The sequence below is a fragment of the Pteronotus mesoamericanus genome, unplaced genomic scaffold (genome assembly GCF_021234165.1).
Source record: "Pteronotus mesoamericanus isolate MK-2021 breed Mesoamerican mustached bat unplaced genomic scaffold, CSHL_Meso_final contig_221, whole genome shotgun sequence".
Lineage (NCBI taxonomy): Eukaryota > Metazoa > Chordata > Mammalia > Chiroptera > Mormoopidae > Pteronotus > Pteronotus mesoamericanus.
Genome location: NW_026555092.1, coordinates 11,726,395 through 11,749,494, shown reverse-complemented (window position 1 = coordinate 11,749,494; position 23,100 = coordinate 11,726,395). Strand labels below are relative to the sequence as shown.

The following is a 23,100-nucleotide window of genomic DNA, read 5'->3' as shown; positions in this document are numbered from 1 at the left end:
CAAACATTTTTGGGTGTTAAAACTATGGAGGGGGGTACTGCTTACATCTAGAGGGTAGAGACCAGGGATCCTCCTAACCTTGTTAGAGTACACAACACAGTTTTCCCACAGCAAAGAATGATCTGATCCAAAGCACCAAGGTTGAGAAACCCTAACATGTATGAAAAGGCCGATGAGTGGTATAAAGACAATATATTGCTATGAGATGATGCGGTATTCTAAAAAAGCCAAAGTAGTTCAAAAAGTAGGTCAGGCCCTGACCAGCATGGCTTAGCTGGTTGAGCATTGTCCTGCAAAGTGAAAGGATGCCAGTTTAATTCCCTGTTGGGACATGTGCCTGGGTTGTGGCCTGGTCCCCACTGGGGCGAGTGCGAGAGACACCCGAATGGTATTTCTCTTACATCAATGTTTCTCCTCCTCTCTTTCTCCCTTTCTTCCCCTCTCTCTAAAAATAAATAAATGAAAATTTTTAATCAGTTTGAACTGAAATGGCCTGGGAAGATTTCTTGGAGAGATGAGTGGCTTTAAGCTAAAAGCAAAGCATTGTATTAAGAATAAAGAAAGCTGTCACCCCAATGGAAGGAAATAGCTTTAGCAGCGTTAGCAAAGTCCCCAAGAGCAGACTTCAGTGGGAATACAAGAGGGAATATAATTAGAGACAGAATTGCGTAGGAAGGGTGAGATGGTGTGATCAGATGAAAGTGGTTCTCTTATACTATGCTATGAGTTTGGCCTTAAACATGGTGTGTGCGGGGGTCTTGAGTAGGAGAATAACATGGTGGGTATTTTAGAAAAACTAATAATGGTAGGTGTTTTAGGAAGACAGAATAGAGTAGAGTATCTTACAGAGGGAGAGCTTACAGAGGGAAGAACAAGGAAGATTCTTGGAATGATCTAAGCTATGGTTGTAGCAATTGGAATGGAAAGAAATTAAGGCTGGCCTTGTGATCAACCTTTGCCTTTTCTTCTAGGAGCATTATATATGTATATTTTAAAATTGATTTTAGATAGCTAGAAGAAGAAACAGACAGACATTGATTTTTGTTGTACTTATTTACACATTCATTGATTGATTTTTGTCTGTGTCCTGACTGGGATTGAACCCACAACCATGGTGTATCAGGGTAATGCACCGACCAACTGAACTACCTGACCAGGGCCTTCAAATATCTGTTTTATTTAGGAAGTTATTTATCAGCATAAAGATGGTCCTGGAAACAGAACTGAATTCTGTTTATTGAGCTCTATATAAAGAGAGCTTAAATATCGACGATAGTTAAAATACAGTATAGAAAAACTTAGAAAGGAAGAAAAGTAGAATAATATGGTGTCATTGTAACTGAAAGTTTTAAGATGGAGGCAGTCAGCAGTATTAGATGCCACAGTGGTGAAGGATGAGGGTGGAAAAACAGCTGTTAGATTTGCTAAGAAGCAGTTTGTTAATGACCTCAAAAGATCCACTTTGCAGTGGAAAAGTGGAGGCAGAATAAAATTTCAGGTGATTAGAATAGATAAATAATAAGGAAATGAAGGCAGTAGCTGAATATTGTTTATAAAACAAATTTGGCCACAAAAGGAAGGAGAAAAATGAGATAGTTTGGATCTAATTTCTCATTTCTTATATATTTTTTTCATTTTCAGTTAAAAAGCAACTGGTGGTATTTGCTGGAGAGAGTGTCCAGATTACCCTACCTAAGAATGAAGTTCAGTTAAATGCATCTGTTCTCCAAGAACCACTTGAAGGTAAGACAGCCCCTTACATTTGGACAATATTTTAATTTATAATGATATCTATATACCTTAACTCATTTACTCATTGCAGCAATCCTGTGAGAATAGGATATACATGTAAACGCACAAATTTATGTGATACAAGAGGTTATATAATATGTTTGAGATCATAGTCTTTAATGTCAAGACTGGATTCAAATCCCAGCTCAGCCTGTCATTAGCTGAATGATATTCAGAAAGTTATTTAACTTCTCTAAGTTTCTGTTTCTTTCTTAGTAAAACAAGGATAATTCCTATGTAATTATGTTACTTTAAGGGCAAAATGAAATAGTATATATAAGGCGCCCAATTCAGTGCCTAGCATATGCATGATGCTCAATAAATACAGGTTATATTATACCCACTTAAAAGAGGGAGAAACTGAGACGGGCTGACCTCTTTATTTTGGCCAAACAACTAGTAAATAACAGATACAAAATTTGTAGAGAAGTTATTCAAGATTACTGCTACTATAAATTTGTTACTTAAAAAAAAAAGGCAGGCCCAATATAATATATAAAACTCAAATTTACAAAATATTAAAGGATGATTAATTCATTGTTTAAGAAAACTTTTGTAATATGAACATCCCTTTCACCTTAGAAGTATACAGTAATATACCAAAGTTTGACTTGTAAACACATACATATTCCCTTAAGACTCTCTGTGACATGAAGTGAAGCATACTTTGATGGAAAATGATTGCATTGGGTCTATGTTACTGTCATTTATAATGTCAGTCAAGTAGAATGTCATACTCAATTCAGGAAGAGGTACTTCCATTTTATTTTATTTTTTTAAAGATTTTATTTATTATTTTTTATAGAGAAGGGAAGGGAGAGGAGGAGAGAGAGAGACAGAGAGAGAGAGAGAAACACCAATGTGTGAGAGAAACATCGATTGGCTGCCTCTCGCATGCCCCACCCAGGCATGCGCCCCAACCGGGAATCCCACCACTGGCTTTTCTCTTTGCGGAGCAATGCCCAACCCACTGAGCCACTCCAGTCAGTGCAGGGGTACTTCTGTTTTAGGTATACACACATCCAGTATAATATTTCTACTTTCTGGGTCCAACATCAAATAGTATATTTATGCAAAAAGTACTTTTCCAGAACCTAACTGCCCTCTCTGCTCTATATTTCTGCTCTCAAATTGTGTTTTCCTTGTCAGTGTATTCCACCTTCCTCTAGAGCTTTTTCCTTTCCTCCTCCAGTGGTAAGCTAAGATAAATGGATGTGGTGGTCTTTGAAGATGGAGGTGAGGAAAGAACTGCCTTGAGCTGCCATTGCTTCCACTCTTTGGTGAAAGATATGCTGGGCTCTATTGTAGTATTTCCTTTTCTGACCTCTGTTTGCATGTACATATCTGTGAGTTAATATTGCATTGGAGATCAGCCTTCCAAAACACAGTTCAGAAACAGATTTTTTTCAACACTCCACTCTGCAGTTTCTTCAACCTTTAATCAGATACATGAGGTGGTTGTTTTCAAACTTCCAAAGGGAACAAGGAGGCAGGACTAACTCTGCCTGCTCTCCATCCCCCTCTTCTCCTCGCAGGGTTCCACCAGAGCTTGGAGGCCCAGTGCGAAAACCACCGCCCTAATCATTAAAACTAGCTTTCTGCCTCACAGGACTGCACTCGAGTTGTTCCCACCCTTGGGTAAATGTCTGGCTCTAAAACATAATTTATCCCCTGAGCTTTTCTGTCCTAGGAATATTGTTCTTTTAGTAAATATGTGTGGTTAGCCTTAGACATCATAAAATTGTCAACTTACAAACTAGTATGGGTCCGTTTTCTATGTGAAAAAAATGTCCAACTACAGCTGGAAGAAATGTCCTCTCTCAGCACCAGTCCTGCTTGGGCTCCTTCTTTCCTGCTCCCTGTCTCACCCAGTTTCCACACAGACCTTTGTGAGAGCTGCTCAAAGCAAGCTGGTGTTTTGGAGAGAAAGGAAGAGTGATAGATCTTGTATCTCAGGCCCACAAAAGAAAATCTGGTCTTAAGATGAAGGCTATTTTGGAATTAGGTTCTATGTTTTAACTTTAACTTTTGAACTTGTGAAGTAAGAAAAGGATGACCATTCTCTGCTAAGCATTTGAGGTTTCCTATGTCTCCTTTTATTTTTTACTTTTGGGTGGTAACTTAAACTAAACCTTTTTACCAAATCCCACTCTTGCCTAGCCACATATCCATCTTTCTTCCCCAAATTTTAAGACCACTTTTACTGGGCGAATTCCATTTAGATCAAGGGATTCCATCCTAGCCTTACCCAGCCATATAGTCTGAGCTACAAATGAGGACCATTTAATGCTTCATTTGATCTTAATTAATTTCAGTGGGGCCTGTTTTAAGTGGGCCATCCCTGCCACCTTCTGCACTGTGTTATTTAGCTCAGCAGGAATGAAGTAGCTCTTTTAACTCACCAGGGTGTGATGACCTCAGTGAGACAAGCATTGTTAGCACTTTGTAAAAAGCTATTTTTGAACCATGTTATTTAGAAGTTATTGCTGTTCTTTGTTGCAAAAGAAGTTTTGCAAGAAAATGGCCTTTGTGCCCAATGAGTTCATCTATGATGGTTGGTAGGGAGGGCATGCATTTTCACTGGGATGCCACATCATGAAAAACCTGGTCTTCTGAGGGAGGGTTGGCCCTGAGCCGGATGGGTTCGGGGCAGGATTGAGCATTGCTGGGAGAGAGTGGGAGAAGCCCTGACTGTAGCTGAGCAGCAGAATCTACCCTTTTTTTTTTTTTTCCAACAGAATGTTTGGCTTCCCTACAGGCTTTGGGGTGAAATCTTAAGAACTAAGGCTTTGTCAAGATTTGGATGAGATTTCTCCCTGGCTGGTGTGGCTCAGTTGGTTGGACATCATCTTGCAAAGCAAAAGGTTGCCAGTTTGATTCCTGGTCAGGACACATGCCTAGGTTGCAGTTTCATCCCTGGTCAGGGCACGGACAAGTGGCAACCAATCAGTGTTTCTCTCTCATATTGATGTTTCTCTTCCTCTCTTTCTCCCTCCCTTACCCTCTCTCTTACCAAAAAAAAAAAAAAAAAAAAAAAAAAGATTTAGATGAGATTTGTCATTGGCAGGCTGTGTGACTGCCTTATTTGTGTGTAGGTGTGTGTTTTGATGATTTTTGTAACTGCCATTCTATAGGAGAAACCTACAACTATGACTGGCAACTCATTACTCATCCTAAAGACTACAGTGGAGAAATGGAAGGGAAATATTCCAAGATCCTCAAACTATCCAAGGTGAATTTGCCTCCTGTCCTTTGCAGGGCTGGGGTAGAGGTGTTGATCACTTTTTAAAATTTATAATATAGACTTATCTGTCCACACTCTTATCATGAGTAATTTTTTGAAAATGAATCATTCAAAATTCTTGACTGGCTGACATCCAGTATTTATTAGTATATAATTCTCCGGTTTTCATGTATGATGAGAGGACTAGAAGCATAGTGGTGATAGCTGCAAATATACACTAAACAGCTTTTAACGGAAGCAGAAGGATTTCAGATTTGGGAGATAAGCTAGGTTATTTGTGGCCACATGATTGTGTAAATTGGCCCAGTGTTTTTTGAGACTCATTATAGTCATTAAGAGCCATAAAAAGTTACATTTTCTTTGGTCAAGCAGTTAATTCCTTCCTTTCCTTTCTCCCTCCCTTCCTTTCTTTATTCCTAAACTGTTTATTGTATACTAGTTATGCGGCAGGCTTTGGGGGTTTACCCGTGAGTTAATCATAATCTTAGCTTTCAAAGAGTGGGGTCTGGTGGGTGATACTGACTGGAAACAGGTACCTATGACATGGGAGGGATGCACTAGGTCAGTGCGGGGGGTATTGAAACCCTGGGGAGTTAGAGTAGATTTCCTAGGGTTTGCCTAGTTGGGTCATGAAAGATTACCAGCTTACTTGGTAAAGGGCAGAGTGATTATACTGTAATCCGGGGAGATAATATGTCCACGGGGGCAAATATTAGAGGGAACATGTGGGAAAAAGGGAAGTATATGTGGTTCAGCCTGAATAGACCCTATGATATGAGAAGCAATGGCACAAGTAAGTTGGAAAGATGCAGAGGCCAGATCACATGGAGCCTTTGTAAGGACTTTGAATATAATGCAGAGGGAATAGGGAGCCTTTGAAAGGTTTTAGGTAGGAGCCAGACATGTTCAGGTTTTCCGTTTAGAGCAGTCACCCTGACTGCGGATTGGAGGAGACTAAGACTCAGGCTAGTGAGACAGATGAGGGTGCTGTTGACAGAATTAGGTGTAAGATGATAATAACCTGAGTTAAAAAGAAAACTAAGTAAATAAAATAAAACTTAAAAACGACCTATTGAGCTCATACCATATGCAAGAATCTTTGCTAATTGTTTTATACAATTATTTTATTTAATCTTCATAATAACCCCAAGATGTAGATATGAATATATGTTGTACAAATGACAACACTAAAAATTGGAAAAATAAAGCGATTTGGCCAAAGTTCACGAAGCTATTGAGTGGTAGATCTAAACTGGAATTTTTTGTCTCTGAAGACCTTGCTTTTAACTGTGCTGTCATGCATGGTTAAAAACTAAAGGGATAGTAGTGTGAATAAAGAGAAGTGATTGGATTGGAGACATATTATGGAGCTTGACTTGATGATAAGACTTGGTGATCAATTAATGGCCTGAAGGTGTTGAAGAGAAGTCCAGGATAATTCTAGCCTTTGGCTTAGGCCCCTGGGTGGATGTTCGTGCAAATGTGGTGGTAGTCACTGAAAAGAGGAGCTGGTTTAGGGGAGGTTTACAGACGATTAATTCATTTTTGGACAGAGTGAGTTAGGGGTACCTGTGAAACATTTGAGTGCAGGTGTCCAGTAAGGGGCAAGGAGTTGGAGATCAGGTTGTATACAGGTCTGGGTTAGAGAGCTAAATTTGCACACCAACCTCAAATAGATGACAGTTGAAGCCATGGTAATAGATAAGATCATCCAGAGTGCGTAGAGTGAAGAAGGAAATGGGCTGTGATTGGAATCCTGGGAACACTGTCATTAAAGGAAAGAGGGAACTGAAGAAACTGAGGAGTGGGCAGGGCAGTGAAAGCCAAGGAAGGGGCGAGCATTACAAGAAGAAGGAAGTGGTCAAAAATGCTGCATGCACTCAATTAGCATTTACCCAAAGAAGATAATTTAAAAGCCCAAAAGGCATCATCATAATATTAGTTATAATAGTGAAAATTTGGAAACAATTCCAACAGCCAGCAATGTGGAATGCTTATGAGAATTATGGCACATGTTTTCATATACTCTTCTGCAGCCATTAAAATAACTATTAAAAAGACTGTTACAATGGGAAAAATGTTCATGCTAAATGAATGGAAGAAAGAACAATAAAAAGTCTGATACATACTTTGATTTTAGCTAGACCCCAAATACCATTTACATACAATCTCCTTGAAGGCAAGTATCTTACCTTATTCATCTCCAAATCCCGGGCTTAGGACAATTACTGGTACGTAACTGGTTTTCAATAAATGTTTGTTGAGTGGATGAACTGTTTGAAAGTATTTTTTGTGTGGTTAAGGACTGGGAAAAAATAAGAGAAATATGATCAATTGATGTGTTAGGACAGTAGGATTTTGGGTGATTATTTTTTCTTTTATATTATGTTTATACAGTTAGTGAAAATCAGGAGGGAAAAATAGTCAGATATTTGGGAGCAATTTGGTATTTTTACAAAATGTTTTTCTTTGCAGAGATGATTGTTTTAATTTCATAACTCTGTGAAGTAGGATGGTTGGGCCCTTAATGTTCTTCTTAAATGAAAATGGGAGTACAGAGATATTGAAATCCCTTCTGTTGTTCTAGAGTCAGCTAGTAATAAGGTTCACATTAAAAGCTATGGCTTTTTAGTTTATAATTCACCGTTTCATCTCTTCAGCTAGTTTGCTTTCTCCATTTTGAAAACAGTGCAAGAAGAGGAGAGTGCCAACAGTCAGCATGGGAAGGTTCACATATGCGTGATTTTAAGTATAATTGCTGTTCTTTGTGATTGACTGTGAGATCTTCTGTCCTTTCTGCAGCTCACCCCAGGCCTGTATGAATTCAAAGTGAGTGTAAATGGTCGGAATTCCCAAGGGGAAGGCTTTGTGAACGTGACTGTAAAACCAGGTATGTTCTCAGCCCTCTGCAGTGTTCCCAGGGAAGTGGAGAGCTGACTTTAGGGGTTTTTAATTCCCATTCTTTTTGTGTAACACATTTATCGGACAATTCCTAATTCAATGCAGTAAAAGGTTAGGATGGCAAAGTATAGTCGTATACTTTGATGCTAGTTGGAACACCTTGCCGGGCAGGGAAGTATTAGTCATATGACCCACACTGCAGTATGGCCTGTCTGCCTGAGAACTACTTCTCCAAGTGGACCGTGCTGAGAGAGAACCATGTGTTGTAATTAAGAGAATAAGAAAGCCAGGAGCCTGGGAGAAGCATGTAGGAGAACCAGCCAAGTGGCTGGCCCTTTCTAATCTCTTTCCAGAAATGTGGGCCTTTGTTCACAGACTTCCTCACTGAAACCCTGCCAGTTTTCTCTCACCTTGGACACCAAATTCCATCATTCTTTTTAAGTGGATTACAGTGCAGTAGCAAGTATCTTGTTTTGCATTTTCATAGATATTTGGGGAAAGTTGGCAAGTGGCACATACATTGGCACAAATTCTCAATACGGTTTTTTTACTTTGTTGGTAATAGATTTTCTTTTAATTCCTTGAACCTTGTAGCCAAGGTAATACTTTCTCTTAAAAATATGTTTGGCAGAAAGACCATTTGATTATTTCTCAAAGAAAAGGCCTCTGGGCTCACAGTCATTCAGCTGCAGCAGAGTGGTCTGTGACTTTTCCAACACTGGCCTGGCCACCTCACACACAGTTGGCTCGTGGGTGGCTGAGACATTACCCATTATCTTTTCAGCACAGTCCTGTGGCAAGGGATAGCTTACTTGCCAAGGCATTTATTGCACAAAGCTTATTTGCTGTCCCCCTCTGGTCAGCTTGCCTGAAAGCAGTCACTTACTGCTTTAGTACTTTTCATGAACTAGATAGCCCATGAGCACTGAAAGGATTCAAGGGCGTAGTGTTAGGAATAGTCAGGCTTGGAAGAGACTTTAACACTCCCAGGTGTCTTATGTTAGAATGCCAACCTGGTCTTGTGACTTTTGAATTTGGTGATGCCCCAGCTACCAGGTATGTAATGGAAACATTTCTAATCCAGCCAGAAACGGTCTGCTCATCCTCTGATTCACAAAGCCCCTCTGTTAACTTCTCCCGGACCGTTTTCTTGCAGAGCCCCGTAAGAATCGGCCTCCCGTTGCCATTGTGTCACCACAGTTCCAGGAGATTTCTCTGCCAACCACGTCCACAGTCATTGATGGCAGCCGTGAGTACTTCCCTAGGCGTGGCGTTTCAGAAGGGCGTCCACAGTGCACTCTGGTAGCAGATTTGGGCCAGCTATGTCTGCATTCTGCTTAGGCTCCTTGGCCACATTATGGGAAGACCAACCATCTGAAGCAACTGGTTAGGATGTAAAGACCAGAACAGGCCCTATTTAAGACCCCCATGTGGCTTGTTTGAAGTAATATTTCTATTCTGAGATGGTAAGAAAGTGGGATCATGCATGTATTTATCATTATTTTAGTTGAAACTTGCTGGTTTTCAACTTTTCTTAGATGAACTTGCCACTTCAGTTATGGAAACAAAGCTCTTTCCTGTCATGGCAAGATAAGTCACTGAGTCTTAACCGAGGAACTCTCACGCAGCCACCACTGCCTAAGAAGATTCCTGTCAGCCTTCTCCTGGAGGGGCTCACAGCCTGTGCTCCGCTCCCCTGCCTGGGCTCACTCACGTTTTCCCCTCAGAGGACAGGAGAGGGTGTCTGGGTCTTTGCCATTGGTCCTGGCTGTGCGCGTGCAGGGGGTTTCAGGCCTATCATGTCACCAGTGTTCGCTGGTTTCTTTGGAAGCCCATTAACGCCCTGTTACTGCCTGACAGCAGTAGTGGTTTCGGGCAGAGGTGGTCCCTGCTGGAGCAGAGGCATCTCCGGTGTGGTTAGACACTTCACGTAGATCCTTCTGACAAGAAGGGGAGGCTGGAAGAATAGCAGGCCAAAGGGGAGCGGCAGATCAGGAGGGAGCACTTGTGAGAGGGTAGAAAAGCTCACACATTTTATTTTATATTTTTGAATAGGTCAAAGTTAAACAATATGTAAAGGTATATGGCAAAAAGAATCACTACTATCCCTGTCTCCCAACTTTCCAGTTTTTCTCCAGACAATCAATGATATATTTTATATGTCTTTCCAGAGATATCTTATGCATATATAAGAAGAGATACATACAGTTTTTTATGATAAAACATTATGCACACTTATGTATAGTGCCTGTTCATAGATGTTGGAGAATTTTTCTGAATCAGTATATGAAATACTTCATTCTTTTTTTTTCTTTTAATGATTATATAGCGTTCCATTATATGGATATATAATTTCATTGTTCAAATACATATTTGTCTTCAATCAATCTCTATTGATGACCATTTAGATTATTTTTGGTCTCTTACTATTATAGCGCTACCATGAATAATCTTATAAGCATAACATTTAACACATGCAAGGATATCTGTAGGATAAATTTCTAGAAGAGGAATTGCAGGGACAAAGGTAAATTTTGCCAAATTGCTCTTTATAGAGGTTGTATCAATTTATGCTTCCACCGTGACTTATGAAAGGGCCTCTTTCTCCACACCTTTACTCATTTAATGTGTTAAGAAACTTTGGTCTTTACCAACCTGATAGATTTAAACATGGTATCTCAAGTATAATTTAAATTTGCATTTATTTTAAATGAGGTTGAGTATCTTTTCATGCATTTAAGAGTTTTTGATTTTCCTTTTTTATACAGTAGCATTTTAACCAGAGGTTGCCTGTGTTGGAGTCCTTGGAAAACTGTGCAGTGGAATATTCATAGAGAGGCAGAATGACCCAATATTCCTAGGAAAGAAACACTCTGGAGAGATAGTCTGTAATTTCACGAAGTTTTCCTAGCCTCAAATCTCTAGGTAGTTGCCCTGGTTTGTGTAAACCGGATAAGTGCTGAGACCAGCGCGCTCCTGTTGTAACTGATGTTTCTTTACGGTCAAGAAAGCACTGATGATGATAAAATCGTCAAGTACCATTGGGAAGAACTTAAGGGACCTCTGAGAGAAGAGAAGATTTCCGAAGATACGCCCATATTAAAACTAAGTAAGCTCGTCCCTGGGAACTACACTTTCAGGTAAATTAGGATCCTTCAAGTTTACCATTGGCCATTTTTCCCCCTTGTGGGTTTTATATTCGTACTGGAGTAACTCTAACAGATACCAAATTCATCGTACAGTTGGTTGAAAATGAAGCCTGTGGTTCCATTGGTTCTCTGAGCCTTGCGGTACTTGTGGTCACAACATTGATAGCTTTTTAGGGCAAAAGCCCTTGTATAATACATGAGGATCCACCGCATTCAGACCTTTTCAAAGCCTTATCTGGCAGATCCCCAAACATATTTTTAGGATTTCTGTTAGTAAGTGAAAGGACCCATCTTTCTTTGCCTTTTCTCAGGAAAAATCTAGAAGGAACCTACTACCATCTTATATCTTCCCTTTGGGAAATGCTTCTTTAACTTATGATATCTCAAAATCTTTACTTTTGACAAGTAGTTTATTTGAATATAAGGTGTAGGATCTTCCTCTAACAGGGCTTTCTGGAGAATTTGATTCAAAGACAGTCTGTTTGGGACCTAGTGTCAACATTCTAGAATACGATTAAGAGTGTGAGGCTGACTGTAGAGTAATTCTTACATCTGCACAATTCCTTACATGTTACAAAGCACTTGTATCATACAAACACCATGTGTACTGTCCTCACTTTATATTTGAGAAAAATGAGGCTCCGTGTATTTACCAGCTTCTCTGAGTTACATGGAACTGAAATGCAGATTTTCCAAACCCTGTGTCAGGGCTCATTCGACTCTATTCCTTGATGTGGCCCAAATGGATTTTGCTTATGTGTTCTTGAATGTTCTTCTCATTCTGAGTCCTACAGTTTTTTGTGAGGCTGTCTAAGATCCCTCCAAAGAGCAGAGAATGTGGCACTCAGTGCCCTTCTGTGGCACCTACCACAGTGCAGTAGACTACTCATGAGCGTCTTCTCCACTGGATCTGAGATTAATCAAGTTTTAGATACTACCAGAGACACAGTGACGAATGTCCCAGCACAACACCTACCATGTGAATAAATATGCAAGTTCTGACTTAACAGAATTAACATTGACTCAAGACTTTAGAATGAAAGGTAGTTGCCATTCAACACGGTTGGAGTCTTCTCATTGGCTTAAAATGGAAATGTGAATTGGTTTTTGCGTTAGATTTCTACAGTAGGAATTTTAACATTTATGGAATTTAGCCTGGGCTAGGTTGATCTTGTTAAAAATAGTAATAATAACTGTTGTTTCTTGAACATTTACTATGTGTTAATTACTGTTCTGAGCACTTTGCATGCAGTAGCCCATTTAATCCTTTTAACAGGTATTATAGTTACTCTTATTTTATAAATTATGAAATTTAGGCACTGAGAGGTTAAGTAACTTGCCCAGGGTCACACAGGCAGCCTGAACTTTTAGCCATAATGTTAGCCTGCAGTGGTTCCGTTGGATAAGGTATTAGAGAGCGATTTTTTTTCCTAAGCTTCAGCCTATGAACTGATGGGTTTGGGTTTGATTAGCATTAAGCTCAGCCTGACTCCACGTACCTTCTCTCTGCTGCTTTCACATGGCAGTCTCCTCTTTCCCCAGCCCTGTGGTCAGCTGCTGTTTGGTTCCAGGGTTCTTACACAAAAGCCAGGGACTGAGGTGAAAGTCAGTGGCAGGCAACTGCCGTTTTTGCCACCTATCTATAACTTGCTTATATTCCAAAATAGGAGACAAATAGTATATGTTTAATAACAAAAACAAAAAACTGTGAAAACATCAGGCAAACTGGAGAAAGAAGGAAACTTCTGCAACTTTTTCTCCTTCTGATGTTTGTTGATTTGCATGCCTGTGTCTGATGTTTCTGTGCTCTTTTTCTCAAGGCTGCAGCACCCAAAATCCCCTTCAGACCATAGGAAAAACCCACAGATGTCTGGCTCTGTCTGTGGCTGGTGGTGAGATTTAAACAAACGACATGTCTTTTCTATGCTTTTCCTCTCTCTGTCAGCAAAGTGGAAGGAGCCCAAGCCTCCTTGCTTGCTTATGCTCACATTTTGAGGTGGCAAGAGCAGCTTTAGGCTGTTGAGCTGGAAAGCATCATTTAGGTAAAAGCCTGTTCTTATAAATGAACACTTTTTTCTCTTTCAAATCCTGTTTCACACTGGCACAAACTGTGGGACTGTTGCGTAGGAGAATGCATTTCCATCTCAGGCTCGTGTCTTTCCGCAGCCAGCCCTCCCAGTCCATCCCAGAGGCTGTCTGCCCAGGGTGTCCGTTCTTGCGATACGTACACCTCTGAACCAGGACGATGGCAGGAGAGCCAGCTGCAGTGAGAGCTTTAGTCACTGTAGTGTCTTTGAACCCCAGAGCAGTAGGGGCCATAGACTATCTCTTCTTAAGACTTGGTTTCTGGGCTTGGGAGTCAGAGAACTGGCCTTGCCTCTTGACTCACAATGGGGCCCTGGGCAGGTAACTTGGCCTCTCTAAGTCACCTGGAAAGTGAGATGATGAATGTTGGAAGGGTCAGGTCAGACCACGTGTGTACAGGCCCTGGCACACAGACACGTGCAGGCAGTGGAACAAAATGGCGCTGGAGACGTTGCCTGGGTTCAAGTCCGACACCTCTACTTTCAAGCATGAGCAGCTTACTTGACCTCTCTGCCTCAGTCTCCTCATACGTGTAAGGAGTAAAATGAGGATAGGACTTTACAGAGCAACTGTGAGGATTTATCGAGTTCTAAATCATTTGGAACAGTGCCTGGCACACAGTAAACCCTCTGTCAGTGTTAGCTTCTAGTATTACTCTGCGTTTCCCAGAGGAATGGTAAGAATCGGTTACCAATCGGTAGCCCTGCCACCGTGGTATTTCTTAGCCTTGATTCTCGGTGCTCCCGTGTTTATTCCTCTGTACCAGAGCCCATCCCTGACTGTGCACCTCTCTCTGCCCTCGCAGCCTGACGGTGGTGGACTCGGATGGGGCTACCAACTCCACCACAGCCAGCCTGACAGTGAACAAAGCTGTGGATTATCCCCCTGTGGCCAACGCAGGCCCCAACCAAGTGATCACCCTGCCGCAGAACTCCATCACCCTCTTTGGGAACCAGAGCACTGACGATCATGGCATCACCAGCTATGAGTGGTCACTCAGCCCCAGCAGCAAAGGAAAAGTGGTGGAGATGCAGGTAGGAGGGAGGAGTTTCTTTCTTTTCTTGCCCACGAGAGTTAGAGCTGCTAGATTGGATCACCCCTCCCAGGCTTATTTTTGCTCTATTTTAATTACCAAAGTCAGATTTGTGCATAGAATATATGAATTTTTTTTAAATCCAGGAAGTTTACGGAGCCTTTAATTAGCATAGTAGCAGAAACCTTTATCTTAAATGTTCAGTGTCAGAGGGAAAGACTAGGTGAGAAACGGTAGCTGTTCTAGGATGATTCCAGAGAGTCAAACGATTTAGGAGCTACACAGGTGTTGATCTTGCACATTGGAGTAGGCTGCCTGACTAGGTGGTGAGCATCTTCTCTCTGGAGATATTTAAGAAGAGACTAGATCTGTCACCACACAGGTAACAAAAGTACATAAAGAGCCCTGGCTGGTGTGGCTCAGTGGATTGAGTCCTGACCTGCGAACCAGAGGTTCGCCGGTTCGATTCCCAGTCAGGGCACATGCCTGGGTTGCAGGTCAGGCTCCCAGTAGGGGCTGCTAGAGAGGCAACCACACATTGATGTTTCTCTCCCTCTCTTTGTCCCTTCCCCTCTCTCTAGAAATAAATAAATAAAATCTTTAAAAATAAAAGTACATAAAGAAAACTGGATGGGGCTATGGTAAGCCAGAGAACTCAAGCCCAGACTGAAGGGGTCAGCTGCTCCTCAGGCCCAACCTGGTGGTTACCAGATGGAAGTATGATCCCAGTATTGCTAGAATGTACATGTTTTCCAGAAAAGACAGAAATCTAGAGCATTATGTGAAAATTTACAGCTCTTAAGACATACAGGCCAAACAAAATGTCTGCAAGCCAGACTCAGCCCAGAGGCTGCTAGTTTCTGCCCACTGACCTCAAATTCTTGCATTGGAAGTTAGTTCTAAGTTATGTATAATGTTCCTTCTGACACTCAAGAGTCTGTGTTTCTAGATTTGAGGCATGACTTCAAGCTCACATTTCACCTGGGTTCAGTCTAAGTAGTACGTTGGGTTTCACTGCTATTGCAAAACCTGCACAGATCTGTAAGAAGACGGCACAGCGTCACGTGGCACCTTGAGTGCTGCCATCTCCTACTGAGGCAGCTTTGTCAGGATCACTGCGGCCTTGTAGGAGGAACACTTTTTAAGATTGTGTTATTATATATTCATGGTCTTCCTGCCTTGGGTCATAGAGACCCATCTTGGCTATCTTTGCACCGTTTTCTGGACTCCCCGTCCTGGGAGAGCTCTTGATTTTATTTGAAACTGCTGCTGTGTCAGGGAGGGTTGTCCCCTTTAAAGGGGGAACTTTTAATGAGATGTTTCACAGCATCTGATTCAGCACTCACTAACTTTGCTGAACTAGGAGGTAATAGCCCAGTACCAACTAGGTTTAGAAAACTGGGTAAAGGTTTAGACCCAAGCAGGACTGAGTGTGTGATGTTGTGATTATGGGAGGCTGTTTTTCCACTGTCTGTATTTATATATCCAGGGTGTTAGAACACCAACCCTGCAGCTCTCTGCCATGCAAGAAGGAGACTATACTTACCAGCTCACAGTGACTGACACGATAGGACAGCAGGCCACCGCTCAGGTGACTGTTATTGTGCAGCCTGGTAAGTTCCAACCCTGAAGTGCAGGCTCTTCGACTGGCTGGCCCCTTTTACCTGGGGGAGGAAGAGGGCTTGGATTCTGAGCTGAGTGAAGGTAGAAGTGGGAGGCGCCAATCCACAGAGTCCCTAGCAGCGTCTGTTGTCCTAGCAACTTCTATTGTCCGTCCCCCTAGTGCTTTCTCTCCATAGTTAGAGAGGAAGAAGTACTTTACAGGCTCAGTTTATGCCCTCGCTCTCGGCTAGTTATGGTGCCATCAAGGACACCTAGCAGGCAGAGTCTCTGCCATCCCCAGTCCTATCATATGTCCTTCAAGGACCTGTTTCAAGCCTATTTCCTCAAGAAGCCCTTATCTTACCTCTCAGGCCCTTTTATTTGTACTCCTATAGCATAATATTTTGCATTTAGCACAGCATTGTAATTTCATTCAGTTCTATAGTGTTTCTTAGAATTGTTCTGTTTCAGTCTTATATTCTTCAACGTGAGCTCCCTGGCAATACCCCAGCACATATCTGCCCCCCAGAATCTGACAGTTCTGTGGGCAGAGTCCTCATGGCCTCCAGAACATATGTCCTGATTGGACCCCCGCCTTTCCTGGCTGGGCTGCCCGCTTTTGATCTCCAAGTCTCTGTCTTCTAGAAAACAACAAGCCTCCACAGGCAGACGCAGGCCCAGATAAAGAGCTGACCCTCCCCGTGGACAGCACCACCCTGGATGGTAGCAAAAGCTCAGATGATCAGAAAATTATCTCTTATCTCTGGACAAAAACACAGTGAGTATTGACACAAACCCTTATTCTTGCAAAGGCTCCAGACCTTTGAAGAGAACAGTTTTACTTGTTTTTTGAGTTTACTTGTTCTTGTTCGCTTATTCAAGGGGTGGGGAGGGGAGTGACTGAGAAAGAAACTTTGTAATGCCAAACTTCAACTCTAAGAAAATGATATAAAATATTTTTGTAAGAAAAAAAGAATGCTTACCCTCAATTAGTCCCCAGGTAGTACTTTGTGATCCTGGTGCTTTTACAGGTATAATCCATCTGCTGAAATGCATAGTTTAATTACACTTGAGAGGCAGGATGGAAGGGGTAATGGAGCAGAAAAATACTGTTGCTCAAAATTAACTGGGTATGGCTGGCGGGGGGGATGGGACAGAGCAGCTATTAAGGAGAATTGAAAATTCATCTACAAAATGAAATCATTGCTCTGTTACTGTTCCCTGGAACAAGACTGCACTTACCAACTATGTTAGCCTGATGCAAAGGAAGTAACAAAAATAATTCTGAGTAAACTGGAATTGCCAAGTCGAACCATTCCTGAATCTCACAGTTCCTTTTGGCTCCTTTAAACCAGAATAACTGAGATGCAAGTTATATGCTGGACCCCAAAAGCAGCAAAAGAATTCCAAGGAAGAGTTAAAAGTTAAAAAGGAGTTACATTTCTCTATTTCCAAAGGTAGCAACTATAGGACAGACTGGCTGTTTTGTTCCAGTTTTTGTTTTTGGTCTAGGACACTAGAGAATCATGGGAAAGGGTTGTTACTGGACTATAGAAACCACTTGACTTATGACTAGTAAATTGGATTCTAGAAATTATTTTTCTCAGCAGTTGTTTCTATCTTTTTGAGAACCTAATCTTCCTCAGCCCAGGGTGTTTTAGTTATAACTGTTGAAGATACTGGTGATGAACCTTTTGATTGAGTTTTTTAGTATTTACGGCAGAAATATGCTTAGCAAGCTTCTTAGAGAGGAATTTGTATTAGGAGGCGCTACTAGAGTTGGAGATCATGCATTTAAATGGTGAAACAAGACAAAACCAGCAAGTCTGCAGATGGCTCTGGTCTTCCTGTAGTTTTAGGGAAAGCCCTGGGCACTTTGATGCTGGAGCAGAACGGCTGTCTGGTGTGTGCAGCGTTGCGCTGGATGTCGGCGCCGAGCAGGTGTCCCGGGTCCTCTGGGGCCCCTGCCCAGTAACTGGAGGGAGCTTTGCTCACAGAGCCGCTAAGAGGATGGTTTTGCCCTGAGAATTCCCCTGCAGCTTTGGACCATTTCCTTCTCAGACTTTTTAGCCAGAGTGAGTTTGGCATGTGGTTAAGAAATGCATTTTGCTTCTTTGCTGGCAAGAGCTGAACCAACTACTGGGCCGGAAATACTTTTCAGAAACATCACTCTGAAATCATTCTTTGATCAGATCTGTAAGAAGACGCACTCAGAGCACTTTTTTCCTTTTACAAACTGGAACAGCAAAGAGTCTGAATGTTCTAGAAGCTCATATAAAGGATAAGGCTAGATGTTTTTGAAAGCTGGTGAAATGGAATTTTCTGATCAGCAGGTAGCCTGTATTTTGAGGCCAAATGACGCTCTGTCCAAATGGAATATTTTAAAACTTGTCCTCTCAAGGTTTGGGAAACAATAGTTCATGTCTTTGCTGAGGCAATAATTGTCTGCACCTGCTGAGTCAGGGACAGAAGAGCAGCAGGTACAACGCCATCCTCTGGTTTCTCTCTTTGTCCAGGGGACCTGATGGGGTGCAGCTCGAGAACGCGAACAGCAGTGTGGCCACTGTGACCGGGCTGCAGGTGGGGACCTACGTGTTCACCTTGACTGTCAAAGATGAGAGGAACCTGCAAAGCCAGAGCTCTGTGAATGTCATTGTCAAAGAAGGTACCTCCCTGCCTTGGGTTGCTGCAGCAGCCTCTGGGTCAGCTAACTGAGAATTCATCATCTCTTGCTTGGCTGCAGAAATCCATCAGAGACAGGGTGTGGGGAAGAAAGCTGGTGAGGGCAGCTGTTATTTGCGTTTTGGAAACAACCTTAACTGGGGGTGACTGTAAGGCAGATTTTAACTTCTTGTGTTCCCTTTCCTTCTTCCTCCTTTCCTTCCTTCTCATTGAATAGGGAAAGGATTAAGATTTTTTCCTTTCTTTTTTTGAAAAATACATTTTATTAATTATGCTATTACAGTTGTCCCAATTTTCCCTCTTTGCCTTTCTCCTCCCAGTACCTCCCCTCCCTTCCAGTATTGCCCCCCGACCCCCACCCACCCCCCGTTCATGTCCATGGGTCGTACATATAAGTTCATCGGCTTCTCCCTTTCCTATACTATTCTTAACATCCCCCTGCCTATTTTGTGCCTACCAATTACGCTTCGTATTCCCTGTACCTTTTCCCCAATTCTCTTCCCTCGCCCTCCCAGCTGATAACCCTCCATGGGATCTCCATTTCTGTGATTCTGTTCCTGTTCTGGTTGTTTGCTTAGTTTGTTTTTTTAGATTCAGTTGTTGATAGTTCAAAACTGAGCATTAAAATGGCAACAAATTCACAACTATCAACACCTGAATCTAAGGATTGTTTGTTTCCCTTGGCATTTTTATTTTGCCTCTGCCGCTGAGGCCTGGGGTTTCTGTGACTTTCCTGCTAGCTACAGTGACACCTGCTGTCAGACCTTAGAATGACTGTCCTGCACGTGAAACTTTCTGTGCTCGTCCTAGGAACCTGCATGCTGAAGCCATCTGGAGGCAAGAGTTGATGGGCCTTGCTCAGGTTTACAGGCACAGTGTTCAGTGATGGCCTTGGGAAAGGCCTACAAGCTGATAGTAGGAAAACCTGTCAGATATGCTGGCGTCCTCCATTTGCAGTAACCTGAGCTCAGTAAACACTGGAGAGTACACACCTGAGTAAACAAAGCTGCAGGTGGGGCCCAGGTTAAGGTTAAGGAGAGGTCTCTCTTTTTTCTCTGTTAAAGTACTAAGGAAGGAATCAAAAGAGATGTTCAGAGGATAACATTTTAACCCATATTTTATTTTATTTTATTTTAAAGATTTTATTTATTTTTAGAGAGAGGGCGATGGGACGGGGAGAGAGAGGGAAAGAAGCATTGATCAGTTGCCTCTTGCTCTCCCCTGAACCAGGGGTCTGGCCTGCAACCCAGGCATGTGCCCTGGCCAGGAATCGAGCCAGCGACCTTTCAGTTTGTGGGACAACACCCAACCCACTGAGCCACACCATTCAGGGCTTAACCCATATTTTAAAGAGAATTTGCGCTATCAGCTGGGTAAAACCTAAACTCAAAGGCTTTAATCCAGCTGTGGGCCTTTATTTCCAATTATCATATACCTCCAAAGCACAGAAATGGATTCCTTTGGGGGAGGCTGCTGTCAGAACACAGGAGGAAGCTACACTCGTCCCCTCTGTTGTATGGTATCAGGAGAACATTTCTGGGTTTGACTGGAGCCTCAGGACCTATGGCAATGGTGGCTTTAAATCCACACTGTTATTCACTGGTGTGGATAGGTGCTGGAATCAGTTCTTCATTTAAGATGCATTTGATGTTTAACTTCTCCATAAATATGAAGAAGCGTTTCTTTTTTCCCCAGAATGTTACATTATTTCAATGATTTCTTTTTGGTTAGAAATGAACAAACCACCTATAGCCAAGATATCTGGGAATGTGGTGATAACCTTGCCCATGGACACAGCGGAGCTGGATGGTTCCAAGTCCTCAGATGACAAGGGAATAGTCAGCTACCTCTGGACTCGAGATGAGGGGAGCCCAGCAGCAGGGGTAAGTGTGCCAGGAGTTGGAGAGCAGCCCATGGTCAAGGTGGTGCAGCGGGGAGAGGAGGTTGAGCTACTATTCTAGTATCTGTTTTAATCAAGTGGTTTCTTGTGTCAACCCGGATTGCTCTCTGCAATCCATGGAGGTTAAATGACTTGCCGAGGGTCACTCTGCAAGCCAGTGTGGCACAAAGTATGTTTCTGCTCCCTGATCCTGGCAGCTGTGGCTGCAGTGCTGTCACAGAGCAGAAAGTGGCCGGGGTGGAAGGGTCCAGCTCAGAGCGGCTTAGCTGTGATGGAAGCAGCAGCTGAGTCCACAGAAGGAGTGTGGTTTTGTTCTGCAACATAACCATGTCATTCAACCCCACAGGAGGTATTGAATCACTCTGACCACCAGCCCATCCTCTTTCTTTCCAACCTGGTCGAGGGAACCTACACATTTCATCTGAAAGTGACTGACGCGAAGGGTGAGAGTAACACAGACCGGACCACTGTGGAGGTGAAACCCGGTGAGTCCGTGTAGTGATGAGCCTGAATGGAGCCGCGGGGTCGGCCAGGCAGGGCCTCCACCCTGAGACCCCTTCACCCCACCATGGGCAGAGCCAGATGGCTTATCCAGGTTTTTTAAAAAAAAAATCTAGAAACCTCAAGCTGAAAAGCCCTTAGAGTCTGTCTGTTCCAGCATCACCCTCCTGCCCACACAGGAATGTGGACCTGCCCTGCTCAACTCAGGTGGAGAAACAGGGACTCAGGGCAGCCTTGCTTGGCGTCAGAGCCAGGCCTTTGTGTCCCCACCTGCACTTCCCGCTCTGCATGTGGCTGATGAGGCAGGGCTCAGGGTACTCTGGGACTCTGAGCACAGGGGTAACTTGAGTCATGATGTCTCATCAGCACCCAGATGCAGAAAACAATGTATTTTTGTCAGTTGAGCCTCAGGCTTTTTCTGACAACCCAGGGAAGGTGAAGTAACTGGTGTCCTTTACATTTTCAGATTCGCTTTGAGGCTCACTTGGTTTTAGAGAGGAAGTGAGTGTGGGGTGGGAAAGAGACCTGCTCTTTATTATCTAGGCTGAGCGGCTGTATGAGGTCATAGATGGGAAAGGATCTTGGCAGGTCTTCCAGTCCTTGCCCCATCTCTGTGTATTTAAAATCAGATCACAGATAGTCCACTGCTTATGTAAATTATACATCAGAACAGACAAAGGGTGCTTTGAAGTGTGTGAATAAGGTATTCTGAATAATCATTGAACTTCCAAGCGTCTTCAGGATATAATCAGTAGTAAAGCACAACGGTTTCCCAGTTCTAGAGTTGTCAAAGCACCATGTAGCTGTGATGTGGCTCTAAGGGAATCCTTGTTTGTTGGCTCCCTGGATTTCCTCTGTGTTGACTGTTGTCACAGCCATAGGGCAGATGCATTCCCATTATTGATAAGATGGTTGAGATGGCCATTTTCCCTCCCATGTTGTAGACAAAGTACAGCAAGTCACTGAAAATCAGATGTGGGTCAGGAGAGATCGTTAGATGACCACTGCTTGGCCCGGAGAGGTCAGCAAAGCCAGTTGGGGAGAGGCTTTTTTTTTTTTTTTTTAAGATTTTTATTTATTTATTTTTACAGAGAGAGGAAGGGAGAGAGAAAGAGGGGGAGAGAGACATCAATGTGTGGTTGTTTCACTCAGTCCACTGAGCCACAGCAGCAGGGGCGGGGAGAAGCTTTTAAAACAAGTGTTTCTCTCTTTACAGCTCCTTTCACTGAACAGTTGCCTCCCTAATCCTCAGCAGCACATGCTCGGTCACTCTCAGGGTGACCTAGGGACCAGGAGTCCTTCCGAAGCTCTCCAAGCCCACAGCAGATGCATTCCTGAGAATTCACATTGCCCCTTTCCATTTGAAAGTCATTTGCATTTCTGAATGTGCTCATTACTTTCTTGTCCTGCATGCAAGCACACGCACAGTGGCAGGTGCGTGTTAGCTCTCCCACTTCCAAAGCCGTGACTGACCCACATGCTTTCCAGATCCCAGGAAAAACAACCTGGTGGAGATCATCTTGGATGTCAACGTCAGTCAGCTAACCGAGAGGCTGAAGGGGATGTTCATCCGCCAGATTGGGGTCCTCCTGGGGGTGCTGGATTCCGACATCATTGTGCAAAAGATTCAGCAGTACACGGAGCAGAGGTAGCTGGGTAATGAATTGGGTGAGGGCGAGAAAAGGGAAGGCCAGGAGCCCCAAGACTTTGTGATTGGCTGAGAAAATGGTGTGGGTAGATAGGGAAGGTGGCTCTCTGACCGGGAACCACTCTTGGTGTCCATTTCTTTAGTGAGCTCTTCCCTTCTAGAGCAGTTCACGTGGTCTGCGTTAGACACTGCAGCCGGGTACCAGGGTACGAGGTGAGCAGAGGTCCAATGTGTTGGAAGGCCATAGTCTAATAGGGGAAATAATCAGGTAAACATACAACATTAGTACCGGGTGGACTTGGCACAATGTGTGGTATCGTGGAGGCACAGAGGCAAGGGCAGTGAAGTCTTCCAGGAGGGTTGTGGGAAGGGGTAGTCCAAGGATTTTCCACGAGCAGTAAAGCTTGCACTGGTCAAGCATGGGAGGGCTGGGAGGAAGTTCAGAGTGGGGGCACAGCGTGCACAGTAGTCCTGTGGGATGGAAGGACAGCAGTTCCTCTGGAAAAGTCACTTGGTTCAGAGAGCTTACAGGGCCCCAGGACACGGTGGAAGATAGGCCTGGCT

At 43.1% G+C, this 23,100-nt stretch overlaps 1 protein-coding gene across 5 annotated transcripts in view; it reads left to right on the top strand.

Moving 5' to 3' along the window:
* KIAA0319L (KIAA0319 like) overlaps positions 1-23,100 on the top strand; it is a 97,161-nt gene that overhangs the window by 61,178 nt on the left and 12,883 nt on the right. For all 5 annotated transcript variants that reach the window (XM_054571950.1, XM_054571955.1, XM_054571954.1 and 2 more), the window contains exons 5-16: positions 1,642-1,743; positions 4,926-5,023; positions 7,838-7,925; positions 9,093-9,185; positions 10,944-11,076; positions 13,976-14,204; positions 15,693-15,816; positions 16,451-16,583; positions 18,322-18,470; positions 20,219-20,370; positions 20,734-20,872; positions 22,377-22,536. In XM_054571950.1, coding sequence (XP_054427925.1) covers positions 1,642-1,743; positions 4,926-5,023; positions 7,838-7,925; positions 9,093-9,185; positions 10,944-11,076; positions 13,976-14,204; positions 15,693-15,816; positions 16,451-16,583; positions 18,322-18,470; positions 20,219-20,370; positions 20,734-20,872; positions 22,377-22,536 — 1,600 coding nt within the window. The remainder of the gene's footprint in view (positions 1-1,641; positions 1,744-4,925; positions 5,024-7,837; positions 7,926-9,092; positions 9,186-10,943; positions 11,077-13,975; positions 14,205-15,692; positions 15,817-16,450; positions 16,584-18,321; positions 18,471-20,218; positions 20,371-20,733; positions 20,873-22,376; positions 22,537-23,100) is intronic.